General features: G+C 32.2%; 1 protein-coding gene across 1 annotated transcript; it reads right to left on the bottom strand.

Moving 5' to 3' along the window:
- Positions 1-4,619: 4,619 nt before the first annotated feature.
- LOC121120151 (protein C-ets-2) lies at positions 4,620-8,939 on the bottom strand. Its single transcript, XM_040714993.2, has 5 exons — positions 8,363-8,939; positions 7,344-7,553; positions 5,965-6,621; positions 5,493-5,900; positions 4,620-5,240 (listed from the first exon to the last, which is right to left on the bottom strand). Exons 1-5 carry the CDS (start codon positions 8,660-8,662, stop codon positions 5,016-5,018), a joined length of 1,800 nt encoding a protein of 599 aa, XP_040570927.1. The 5' UTR covers positions 8,663-8,939; the 3' UTR covers positions 4,620-5,015.
- Positions 8,940-13,764: the final 4,825 nt, after the last annotated feature.

Raw genomic sequence — 13,764 nt, 5'->3', positions numbered from 1 at the left:
CAAAAATTGAAAAATTATTTTTTTTTTGAAAAAAAAATCGAAACTTTAAATTAAAATTAAGTTTCAAATTTTTTGGAAATAAATTTCAAAAATTCATAGTTATTCACAAAAAATATACAAAAATTGAATTTTTTTTTCAAATATTAAATTTTTTGGGAAAAAAATTCGAAAATTCAAAGCTATTGACAAAAAAATAAGTTTCAAATATCAAATTTTCTAGTAAAAAGCAAACATTTCTTAATCTGGCACCGCTACAGCACCTGTTAGTTAAATTTCAAAGTGGCCCAGTCTCAAATTGAGCTGCAATCTGGGAGGGAGATGGATACCCCGTTGACCAAAGCTATAAATTCGCAAAGTTGTCTGTAACCTTGCCCCCCTAATTATCAAATTTTTGTTTTTTCCCAAAATATTTAATATTCAACTTTTCATTTTTGCAATTTCTGTCTAAAAAATTTAATTTTCTGTAAATAGCTGTGGATTTTTGAAATTTTTTTCTAAAAAACTTTAATTTTTGATTTTTTAAAAGTATATTTAAAAAACCAAGCCCAAAAAAAAAAAAAAAAAATTACATATATATTTGTATAATTGTGGGGTTGCCCCTGATTACAATTGTCTTTGTGTCTGATGAAGATATTTGTTTCTTCATAAGTTTTTATTTTTATTGCTTCACCAGTATTATCGACTAGTATTTCCAAAACTTGCATTCACTATTCACTGGGACGCACTGCACTGTATTCTTTCACACAGGAGCAAAGTTCTGCGATTTGAAGAAGTAACGCATCTCTAACAAATGTTTGAATGTTCTTTTAATAGTCATAATTATGGGTCTCATCTGAAAAAAATAAGTAGAGCTTTATCAAAATCACATACATACATATATAGATATATATTAGAGGGATGTGAAAAGGAGGGACTAGCTACTAGCTCTTGATACTCTCTCAATTATTATTATATTGATCTCTGGTAAAAATAAAAATGGAGAAGAGAGCATCAACATTCAACAGCAGTAGTTAGTTACAAGTTAGATGTGAGTCGTACAATAATAAATAATGATAACACCACAACACATAAATACAAAAAATCCGTTGAAAATTTCCAAATAACAATAAAAAAATTGGATAATTTTACAGCATTTTTTTTTTTTTTTTGTTAGTGAGTTCATGGCATTTTAAGTCTTCATTGTTGTATTATTCCATCCATATTATCAAAATTGAAGACCTTGAAGAAAAATAAAATAAAAAATAATAAAACAGCCATTATTTTATTGTTTGTAATGATTCACTTACATACATTGTTTATTCAATCTACTCCTGTTAGTCACTGTGTGAGAGTCTGTGTTTCCTTTATTCCTGTTCGTGAATCCCGTAGACGTTGCTTTGTTATTGATTGTTAATTTGAAATGAGAATGGTTTAGTATGCCTTGTACTAAATTTTACTTTTTTGTAAATTAATCACCACAAACAACAAAATTTTAATTTTAGAAAATCCCAAATTCAATCCTAGTAGTACTTGACGTGATGATCACCAATCTGTAGTTAGTTTTTCCGTATCAAATCTGATTTGAGAGATTTTTTAATTTAATTTTTCAGAGTTTTTTTACCCCTTGTTTAGGTTTGAAACAACTTTTGAGTATTAAAAGAAATCAATAACCCACATGAAAGTTAATTTAGTCTTTGCTAAAATTCAATTTCAAATATGTGCGTATAATTTAAAATAAATCATTTAATCTTGAGGAAATGCAACTTATAGGGTGGGGAAAAAACGACATATTTTTTGGATTTTATCAGAAAAGAAATGACGCCTTATTTTTTTTACACGAAAGAAATATATTTAACATTTGAATAATTAAGGTTTTATTTACAAAAAAATATTTTCTTCTAATTAGAAATGAAGTCTATTATTATATTATAAATGTTATTATTTTAACTATAGGTTTGTAATTTTTTTGATCCTCTATATATATGTCTGCTAGCTGGTCGAATATTGCATTTTCACTAATATCTCACTTTGGATCATAACCAAAAAGTGACGTAACGTTAAGAGTATAGAGTTAACATATTTAGTCCTATAACTAAACCGCGTTGCAGGGGGGAATAAGTAATATGAAACCCCTATTTGGTTTTTTGTAAAAATAGCCACTTCACAAACTCTTGTAGTTTTAGTTACCTAAATAAATTAAATATATGAAAAATCAAAAATATTATAACATATTATTTATTAACATGTGTGACGTCTATGTCTTAATAATTTATGAAATTTAAAAACTTACATATGGCATTATTTTTAGTAAAATATCGCTTAAGAAATATCAAGTAATCACAAATGTTTACTTTTTAAATCTATGAAAATTAATAACCAAGACTCGTCCCAATGACGTCACCAGAAAAAGAAAGAGAGATATTTATTTAATAAATTTGCTCTGCATGCCCAGCCATTTTCTTGCTGACTAACCTTGTTCTAGTAACATTGATAGTTAGTAACTACGTGTGATTTCTGCTGTTGTAGTTGACAAAAACTACCGGTAAGGACCGGTCCTGGGACTGACACATTTAATTAGGACTGGACTTAGACAGTCCTTTAGCTTTTTTAACCGATCCCACCCAACTTTCAAGATTAAAGAAAAAAAGAAGACTATCATCCATATTGAGGTACTGAAAATCCCTAGGTAATGGCTAGATTTGTAGAATTAATTATATTTTAGATAGATAGGGGACGAGAAAAGTAGGAAAACTAATTCGAGAAAAATATATAATCCTTCAAATATATTTTATATCCATTGTCTATTAATAAGAATGTATAACGATGTAATAACATATTTTTAATACATATTAGGGCCTAATACATAATAATAAAAGTAGATGTTAGAGAGATATATATTTTTGTTAGACGGGTGGTAAAGAATTAAGTAAATTAGTTAGGATTGTTAAATTGGAGAGGATCATTCAAAGGTGTTACAATGTAAAGATCTAAAAATATTAGGTGAGGATATTTAGGGGATACATAAAATCTGGAGGGGATATGCTCTCCCCTAGCGAGGCCCATGATCATTTTACGGGTCAGGCCCATTTGACATCTCAATCACAATTTTCCTTCGTATTAATACAAAAATTATTTTTTTTGCAACATAATGTCCATGCTGAGACATCACGTGAAAAAGCTATAGCTAGCTAAAAACCAACTTTTCTCATGGATCCTTTTTTTAAAAAAATAAACTTAATACAAAATAAATATACAACAGAGATTATTATTTATTTATTTTTCTACAATAAGTAGTATAAGAAGCACTTTGGTGGTGTCAGTTTACCAAGGTCAATTCCATGTTATTATTTATTTTAACAGGTCCATGTTATTTATATGTATATACTGAGGTTGTCACTAACTGCTGCAGATGGTGAGTTTTGCATTAGTTTCTCTCGCTTTAAATAGGCAATTGTTTATGAATACACGCTTCATTTTTAAGGAGTAGCTTGCTAGCTGTACCTATAAGACTCTATGTATATGACTGATGGTAACTCACCGACTTCTTTCTTCAATAAATCCATAAAAAGTGGAGTAAAAAAAAATATATATATATAAAGAACATCTCAAATTTCTTTACTTCCTTCCTATACTATGTACTACTGAAGGGAAAGAGACCTACCATTCTCCATCCTCATCATCATCGAACATATTTTTTCCTTCTTCTTAACCCTCTGTTGTGTGTACGAACAAAAACGCAGATCCATTCATTCTTTTTATAAAATGTGTGTTCCTTACCTATGTTTAGACAGGAAATGTACATTATATATGTATATATAATACACACACAGGCTCTCTTCATTTGATTTCTCACGCTACCCCTGATTTGTACAGAGAGTCCTTGAGGCAATCAAAATGAAAATAAGGATTCATCATCCTCCTCCTCGTCCCTCCCAGTCTCAGTCAGTCCCATCAGTTGTTAGCTCTTAAAACAAAAGGCAATTATAATGAAATGATGATACTGTAAACGTCATAGTCCACCGCAGGTACATAATACAGTACTTGTTGTCCCACTGACAATTTATCATATTATATTCTTAATTGGAAGAACACTCAAGACGAAAAGTTTGCGAGTCCTACTACTACTACTACTAATTATAAAACCCTCCCGTTGTTGTTGTCCCTTCAGGAGAAACAACGGTATGATGAATATGTAATTAAGGTGACGCAGGTGGGAAAAAGTTGGTTATTTTGTACGTTATGTGTTCTACCGAAATCCTGAACCTCAACTTATTGGTTGATCCCTCATCTTCTTTCTTTTCAGAATAAATTATATGTAGATAGGGTAGGTAGTTAGAATGATTATTAGTCTTATTTCATGGGTAGCTGAGGAAGAATAACCCTTTTTCATCAAGAGGGAGGTCACGACCCCTTCCTCCTTCCGACCACCGGAAATGGGTGGGTGAAATAAGGTGTCACTTTTCTAGCTAACAAACATATAAGTATGTACGCGCACACACACACACACAGTTTCAGTCAAAGAAAACTTTACTCAATAAAATAATATATGTATATAAATAGGTCAAGACGTGAGTCGTATTATTTTTTTGTTTTTGCTAATATATTTTTAGTTCCTTTTAACTTCTTAAATAATAATATAATTAGAGTAATTAATAGTAATATTTTGGCTTCTAAAATTACAAATCATTATTTGGACGTGGGCTGTATATTCTGTTTCCCTCTTTATTGGAAGAAGAATTTTGAAAATTAAAACAAAATAATAATAATAATAATAGTTATTAATAATGGATAAGCAAATTCAATATAAAATTATAATATAATCAGAATAATATATAATATATAAGCGAGAATATATGTATGTATATATATTAACAAATATAAAAAAAAATGAGAGTATGATCACAGACAGAAAGAATCTACATGGAATTGAAAGAGATTCACGTTTGAAAGTGAGGAAGAAGAGTTTCTCCTTCTTCACTTCAAATTCATTGAAATCCCCTTTCAAAAAAGATTGTAATTTTTTCAAAGAAAAAACACTATTCATCCTCTGAAGCTTTTTGTGGAGTAATGCCCATCATGGCAAAAAATTCTTCTGGATTATATCCTAGAAGGGATCTGAGATCGCATACAAAACGGTAGACATAACGTTTGCCTGCAGTTTTACAAATTATGTTTTTGTCATAGTAATAACGTAGACCACGAGACAGCTTTTCATAGTTCATTTTGGGCTTGTTTTTCCGATTTCCCCATCGACGAGCAACCTAAGAAGGCAAAAAATATATTTAAATATATGTATTAAGAAGCGGCAAAAACGATTGAAATGTTATAGTATGTAGTACTCATACGAAAGGGAGCAACAATAAGGGTCAATAATTCCAGCGCAAGACAGAAGCGGTAAGTTCTTTACAACACTCTTGTTTGCGCACCGAAGTTAAAAAAATATGTTTTAAGAAAATGTTAATCAATTTGTTAAACAAGTCGATGGAATGCTCCATCTTGTTTTCAAGACTCACCTCATCAGGATCCGCCATTTTGAATTCCCATCCATCTCCAGTCCAGGAGATGCAACTTTGAGCTGATTTATCAGAGAGAAGTTCTAATAGAAATTGCCATAATTGGATGGGACCCCCAGAGGGTGTAACGAGTGGTCCAGAGCAGTTGTCTCCATTGCGATTGTTGTTATAGGTTAATAGTCCTGGCCCTAGATTAACGGGGGAACTGTTGGAATTAGTATTGCTACTCGTATTTGTGGAAGAGGATTGAGAAATAGGTGGAGATGAAGAGCCATTGAGAGATTGTGGATAGGTGACCACGGAGGAGTTATTCACTCCATTGTTACTGACAACAGATGAAGGTGCGGGAGAAGACCTCGGATTACTAATCGAACACCCATCGTCCATAGCTAAACCAGGAGAGGAAGACTAAAAGAAAGATAAAAAAATGAATAAGAAATCCTTCAAAAATTCCTTTATAAATAAAACTTACTGGAAAAGACCATCGATTGCTCGGGTCATGAGAAGACACGGGAGGAGGAGGAGCGGGTGTTAATTGGGGTGGAGGCATATATTGCTGATCGTACATGGAAGGGTGATGCTGATGATGTTCATGATGATATCGAGGCTGAGAGTAACTTTGGGTATGATGATTGTGATAGAACATGTCATCATAGCCCGATGGATTAAAGTACGAATTCTGTTGCTGATGATGTTGATGCGAGGGATCGTAGTGCGACTCAGGAGTCATGTATGGATCATAAGAGGAGTATTGGTGCTGATGATGCTGAGAAGGAGGTTGTTGTTGTGGAGAGGAATCGTAGGAATTGTTATTAGACATAGGTGGCTTAAAGTCACTTCCACCGCCACCTTGATTACTATTGTCATTCTCATCTGAGGAAAAGATTGAGGATGGGGGATGGTGGTGAGATTGGTGATGATGAGGGTTGGGTTGGATTTGAGAAGAAAGGTTTGTGAGGACTTCTTGATTTGAAGAAGTCGGTGCAACACTCTGAAGAGTAGTTAATTTATCCTTTTCAGCATCTTGCTTTAATTGATTTAAATGTTCATATAAAATATCTCCGACACAGCCTGGAGCACGACGAAAGAACTCTGATTTTTGGAGGGAACAAAGTTCTTTACCCGTGATCTGTAAGAATGGAAAAAATATATATATATAAAATGCATAAAAGATACCATATGGAAGTATGTAGACAGAGACGCAAATAAACAAAAGGTTCTCATGGCGAATCAAGACAAAAATAAAATAGATAGTAATGCACCACGACCAAATAGTAGGGTACCTTTGGGGCATTAAAAAAAGAAGAGCAAAATGGTATAAATATGTATGTAGGTATATATTAATGAAACCATGTAAAATTGAGTTGCCTTTTTAACAAGTTTTTAAGATCCTTCTAATGTAAAATACAATTCTCATAATAGTTTGTACCAACAACAGAAGAATAAAAAATCGTTTTTCAAGGTTTCGACACATCCATCATTACATAGAATCCATTAGAAACAAGTTGCAATGGAATGATGTAATAAATATGACCTTATATACATAGTATATTATACTTCGTGGCTACTGAATACCACCAGAGAGTAACGGTTGCTCTGTTGCATATTAATAGGTACTTGCATTGATTTACTTCTCGGAGAAAATGATTAAGCTAGTGATTAATGATATGAGGAGTAGTAATAATATTATTATAATATATTAATTATAATTATTATTTGTAAAAATAACAAGTATCAAATCGCAAATAAAATGAACAGAACAGTGAAATTTAATAGCTACTCTTCTAACTGTACATACTCGTATATTGATATTTTATATATTATAGACATAGTACACTAATAATTACCTACCTCAAATTCTTTGATGAGCTTCTCATTTGATTCCATACAGAGAGAAAATTCAATCATGGTCCACTTGAGCCAATCTGATACATGTTCCTTTGTCCAATCCCGTGGATCAGTAGGAATATCAGATTGAAGGGATTTTTCGAACCAAGTAGCATAGGTCAACCTAAGAGCATCTACGACTTTTTTATTCGTACCGGGAGTTAGAGGAGGAACCTGGAAGTAGAGTATAACTTACTATATTTTGAAATGATGCACTTTTTTTATTTTAAAACAACCTAGAAAATACAAGTGAAATTGGGACATTTTTGTCACACAAAGTTATTCAAATAGAGAGAGAGAGATCGTTTTTCAAGTGAAGAGGGATAAAACGGAAACACTTTAATTTTTCTGTTCCTTGGAGGCATTTACTTACATTCATTCATCATTCGCTTCTCCCCCCCCCCTTCCATTTCCCCATTTCCTCCCACAAAAAGAAGACAAGACCCCAAAACTCTTTTCATTATTTCCTTGGAAGATAGAACTCTCCACTCCTCATCATCCTAGGAAATAAAGAAAGGACTTCTTCTTCTTGACCAACCAAAAGAAATGAAATGAGGGAACCCATAGTTATGTGTATCTTTATACACATTCAAAAGTTGTTATAAAGGAATAAATAACATGAAATAAGGAAAACCTAATGTAATACACAATAGGTGTTAACAACAAGAATGAGGAACAATAAATTCTTTGAAGATGTTGATTCTTATTTTTAGAGGCGTTAAAAATCTTTTGAAAGGTGACCATTTTATTGATTTTCCTTTCATTAATTCTTTTCTAAGGATGTTGGAAGGACCAACGCTCTTCAAATACAAATACTATATGGAAGCAGCATCATAAAACCCAACAAGATTGAATGAATGAATGGCCGAATGAAAGAAAGAATTTCTTGGAACCTTACTACTCTAGTTTTTACTACTAAGAGTAACTTCTTATTGAAGTTAAAGTTATATATAATACAAAGATATGCAAAACAAACAACTGACCTGAGGTTGTCCCCCTGGAGTGGTGGGAAGGGGATCCGCAGCAAGACTCTCTCCATCAGACATGTCTGAGAAACTTGGCGGCCCCGTTGGCACACAAGCATCATCTGGCTCTTGTTTAATCTCAATTGTGAGATTGAAGTTCACCTTTCTCCCCTTGGAGGAAGAAGATGCAGTGGAAGGGGGTCCTGTGCATGAGGAAGGGTAGGGTGCACAGGAGGTCATGATTTGCTTATGATGATCCAGATTCGTGTAGAGACTCGACGGACTTTCCCACTCGGAATAACTCGTCATGCCAACCATTTAAATAGGGAAAAGTTGTCGTTAAGAGATCACCTTGCTAAACATGGAATGACACACTGCTCTGCTCTTATAACTTTGAAAATAACTAATGAACTATATAATAACTGCCGATATAATTATATTATAATTTCCACTGATCCAAAGAAATGAACTGACAGAGATGAGTCATGCACACTACACTACAGTCGGACGGAGACTAAAACAAGAAACACTTCGTCCACTTGAAACCAATCCTCAAAAAATTACACATTTACACACATAAAAAATCGTCGGCGACGACAACGTCGACGTTCCCCCCTTTATAGGTGATTTCACCCGCCTTGGATCAAGTAGTCACTCGCCCGCATGTCAATTCCCCCCACCACCACCACCATCTGATCTTCCCCTCATCCACCACTAAACGCATCTACCTAAACGCACACGTAGAGACAAATATACACAATGTGTATATAATAGGGATGATAAAATATATATTCGATTTGCGGGGCCCTTGAGGTTTCGTGATACTAGAACTTCACTCTCGTGTGTTTGTTTACAATCTAATAATATTGTCATAACTCCACTATTATAAGGAAGTTTGGGGATGGTAGGGATTTTTGCAGTCGTGTGGAATGTTTGGAGTTTATTTTGATGTTAGGAGTTCATCCTATGTGGAGATGTAGGAGTCGTCGTGAGGAGAATCCGTGTTTTAATTAGATTTTATAACAAAGATTACATCTTTTTAGTCTTTATAGATTTGTTTTGTATATAATTCAGGCATAATGATTAATTAATAATGTGTGCAAATCTCTTGAGGGATGAGTCATGAACGGAATACTTCGTTTAAAGTAAAATACGTAGGTTAATCATAAAATATTGTACTACTTATCATTACAATATATCTCTTAACGAAATAGTACGTACTACAGCGTGGATTAATTTTTTTTTTTTTGTATTTTTTACATAATATTTTCTCTTTGTTAATCATTGTCATAAAAGAGAGGAAATTTTTTTTTGAGTCTAATTAATCATAAAAATTAATTATGACAAATGTCTCTTTTTTTTCACGCTGTATTGTACAATATACATATTATTATATCCACAAATGGTGACTTGGATTTCAGGTTTGATTTTTTAAATAGGGGGAAGAGCGAGGACCGTTCACACACGGAACAGTTTGAAATGTCCCTTGTTCTTGAGCATATAAATACCTACAGCCATACAATTTATTTACAATGTTATATTATAATACGGATTATAGTGTCGTCAAAAACTCAATCAATTTTTGTCAATTTTTCTTAAAGTTTTTTAAGGACTCAAGTGATTGTTTGAGGGAGAAAATGATTTTTTTATTTTCCTTTAGTTGATATTGTATGAATCATTGAATCTTTAGCTATCAGTTGATATACTTTTAATCAAATTCAAAACTCACACATTTAGAAGAAATTTGAGATATTGTACTGATTTGTGTAGAAAGGAAAGTTGCAAAAAGTGTTGCAAATATTATCGTATTCTTTATTAAATCATTTATATATTCACACCAGGTATTTTTTTTAGCCAGAAAAGGGACCCTGAAAAGGTTTCTGATAATGAAGATCCATTATATATTGAAGTTTAATCATTCAACATGATGAAAAGTCTAGTTATTTATTCATCAAACAGTATTATTCTGTCTCATTTTCTTAATTTCCAACACAAACACAATTTTTTAACTGTTGCAACCATCCCTGGCTACGGGGGGCAGTTGCAACATTTGACGAGTCATATTCAAATGTATAGAGGGTAAAATTATTGATTTGCATAACCTTTGAATCAATTTATCCTTTTAACTCATGACGTATGTAGCTTTTTACAAGGTAAGTTGTAATACAACATATATTTCAAGTTACCTTGGTTTTTTCTTCCCTTAGCAATACAAATTCTAGTCTTGGATTAGTCCTGGCTATCCTTATAGCAATTCTTCACTCATAGTATTGAAGAATATAAAAACGAAGAAAATAATAAATGATAGCTAGAACGTTAATAATACATTCTAGTCCCACACCTCCTGCTTTAACCTTAGCTTCTTGTTTTTTGAAAGAGTTTATGTTGAAGAGCTAATAGGACATGGTTAGTAACTACGTCTTACGGCTGTTGTAGTTACCATAAAATACCAATAAGGACTGGTCCTAAGACAGACCAAGGTTAATAGAAATACAAGGTTAGACCATCATGTAATCAGGCTTGCTAGAATTTTCAATCTGATGTAATTTACTGACTGCCTGACAGGACAGGCGGATTTTGACAAAACATACAACCACTCATAGTCTATGACGTCACTATTGCTAGAATTTTCAATTTAATGTATCGTACCGACTGATGGGAAAGAAAAATATATTTTAACAAAACACGCAACCACTCATCTACTATGACGTCAATATTAAAAGCGTGGTGGAAGTCAAACATCACTTGTACACGCGTTATGCTATAACATTGTATTTCTATTAAGAAAAACTGACCAATTTTATTAGGACCAGACTGCAGCCTTTTTAGTTTTTTAGACCGATCCAACACTACATAATTCACATTGTTAATTCAACTAAAAGAGTGAATTAATATAGGAGCATAGTTAGTGTAAAGTATTCAAGGGTGTTCCAAGGTTGGTTTTATTTTGTGGGGGAGGGAGGCTTGTTTTTATAGATTTTTTTTGGAAAAAATGACAAAATTTCACAAAACCTACAGCTATTCATAAAAAATTAATTTTTTGAAAAAAAAAAATTTAAAATATAAATTTAAAAATTAAATTTTTAAAAGAAAAATTTCAAATATAAAATTTTCTAGTAAAAAGCAAAAATCCCTAATTGGGGGCTACAGCCTCTCCAAACCACCCTTTGCGGAAACCCCTGGTTATATTTGACGCGTCTAGCGTACAATTTTTTTTTTCCACAGACTATTAAATTGTACAAATATTGTTCAAGTGGTCTTTCCATCCCCACTGGGTACATAACTTTGAGTCAAATCAACTAGGAGTAATTGATTCTATATCAAAATGTTTTAACTGCCACCGTCTTACCTAATAGGATTTAATTTCATATTCTTATTATAACAATATGTATTCCGGGAGACTTTCTTGAGTAAATATTGTACATATTATTTATTATATTGTCGTGATGAGAAACACCTGAGGATAACTTGTAGAGAACATATTTCGCTTTTACTCAAATATCCTGATTTTTTTGTCTGGCTCTTTCCGTGGGAAAGAGCATTGAATTTTGTTGTTTTATGTTGTTTGAATGGGTTGCTCGGCTAGTTGTTCTTGCTCCTGTATCACCCTGTTATTATTAATATTAACAATTATTTATTTTGGTCAGTTTTTCTCATGATAAACAATATTATTATTCTATGAGGGGGCTTCTCATACATACTCACATAGCCCATCATAGGTTAAGAAGAAGGGAGAAACTTAGAAGGGGTTTGACAAAAATAATAACATTATCTATTTTCGGAAAATAAGGTTTTCTTTTTTATTTTTTTACCTCCATCTCATTTTTTTTTTCCTTTCATTCATCATGAATGAACAGGATTCATTGATGATTATTTTTTGTCTTCATTGAATGAGCTGATGATGTCTTTGTCACTGAGTGAATATTTAGAAACACAATATTGAAAGTGAAAGGTTACTTACCGATAGAGTTGACATTTTTGTACGAATAAAAAAGAGTGCGAGGATAAGGAGACGCATGGTAAAATGGAATCAAGAACATTGTTAATATCAGCTGTTTTTTGAAATTTAATAATTTAAGTTAGTATATATTTATTTTTCTATGGACTTTTATAATGATTTAAAACAAATAATGCTTACTTTAGAGGGATAAGTAAACACCACGATGACCCATTGAATGAATGAATGAACAAAAAATTCGAAAGACCACATGCAACCACCGTTTTTCCTTTTCAAATCTATAAATTTAGTTTTTTCCTTATAAAATCTCAACTCTACTTATAGGTTATAGTTGTAGTCGTAGGGGAGTAGAAGATTTTTTTGGGGGTCATTCTTTCTGGTTTTTTTTGTGACTAGCATATCTTAAAAGAAACATTTCCATCAAATTTTTTATAGAAGTTATTTCTTAATAAACTTTTTCTCGAAAATACTTATTTTTTCGTTATTTTTGATTAAAAAATGTATAACATTGCATGAAAATGTATAGTTTCCACATACTATTGATAATTAAATTAAATTTTTAAGATAAAAAACAGTCTGACTTATGTCGATTTAAACTCAAATAATTTATGTACAATAAGTCGTTTATACATAAAATACAGTTCTAAATTACTTAATTATACATCGAGGTCACAAATATACTTTAAATAAGGGATTTATACATATTTTGTGCAATTATTCCCGGGATGTGTAACTTTGCACTATCCTTCCTTAGTCAACTAGGAAATATATTGCACAATTATTCAGTTATATCCTTTAAATTAATCAACCTGTGGATCCCATAAGTGATAGCATAATATAAGGTAAACTAAAGATGCAGATAGGATTTTCAATCTGACAGAAAACCATTTATATGGTTTTATTTATTTGAATAATTACAGAGGATCTAATTGATAAAATAATCTTTTATAGAAAATAAATTATTATTGACCTTTTTTAGAATATAAATTTCAATTTTTTGGGGGTTATGGTCAACCAAAGATACTAAGTATAGGTACATCAACATTGAACAATCTTGTAAGAGGGGTAAATTTGAATTTCTCATCCGCCTATTTGTCTATAAACCAGCAAAACATCAAGTGGACAGATTATATTATACTCAAGCAATTTGGGTCTTATTCTTGCCAAATGGACAAGGGTCGTTTGAAAAGTCCTTGTGAAGAACATACACCAACTTAAAGCTAGATTGGTCTATTTCTTTCTGATTGGCATTCGTTTGAATCGAGGATTCTCCTGGAAAGATTATGTCGACGGTCTTTCGGATTTGCAAGGAATAATCCTGATTGACATCTGGAAAAGGGTAAAACTATTACAGGTGCATATTATTCATCGTTATTGGACCGTTTGAAGACTAAGCTGGAAAAACCCGTCCACGATTGGCCCACAAAAAAGTTATTTTCCATCACGACAATGCATCAACTCA

Source organism: Lepeophtheirus salmonis, chromosome 6, assembly GCF_016086655.4.
Source record: "Lepeophtheirus salmonis chromosome 6, UVic_Lsal_1.4, whole genome shotgun sequence".
NCBI classification, from domain to species: Eukaryota; Metazoa; Arthropoda; class Copepoda; order Siphonostomatoida; family Caligidae; genus Lepeophtheirus; species Lepeophtheirus salmonis.
Note: the sequence above shows the minus strand (reverse complement) of the source record. Positions and strands in the feature narration are given on the sequence as shown.

Coding starts and splice junctions, on each gene's coding strand:
- LOC121120151 (XM_040714993.2), bottom strand. CDS start 8,662: ATGGTTGGCATGACGAGTTATTCCGAGTGGGAAAGTCCGTCGAGTCTC. Junction 7,554..8,362: donor CTCCAGGGGGACAACCTCAG/GTCAGTTGTTTG, acceptor CTCTACTTCCAG/GTTCCTCCTCTAACTCCCGG. Junction 5,901..5,964: donor GCAATCGATGGTCTTTTCCA/GTAAGTTTTATT, acceptor TCTTTCTTTTAG/TCTTCCTCTCCTGGTTTAGC.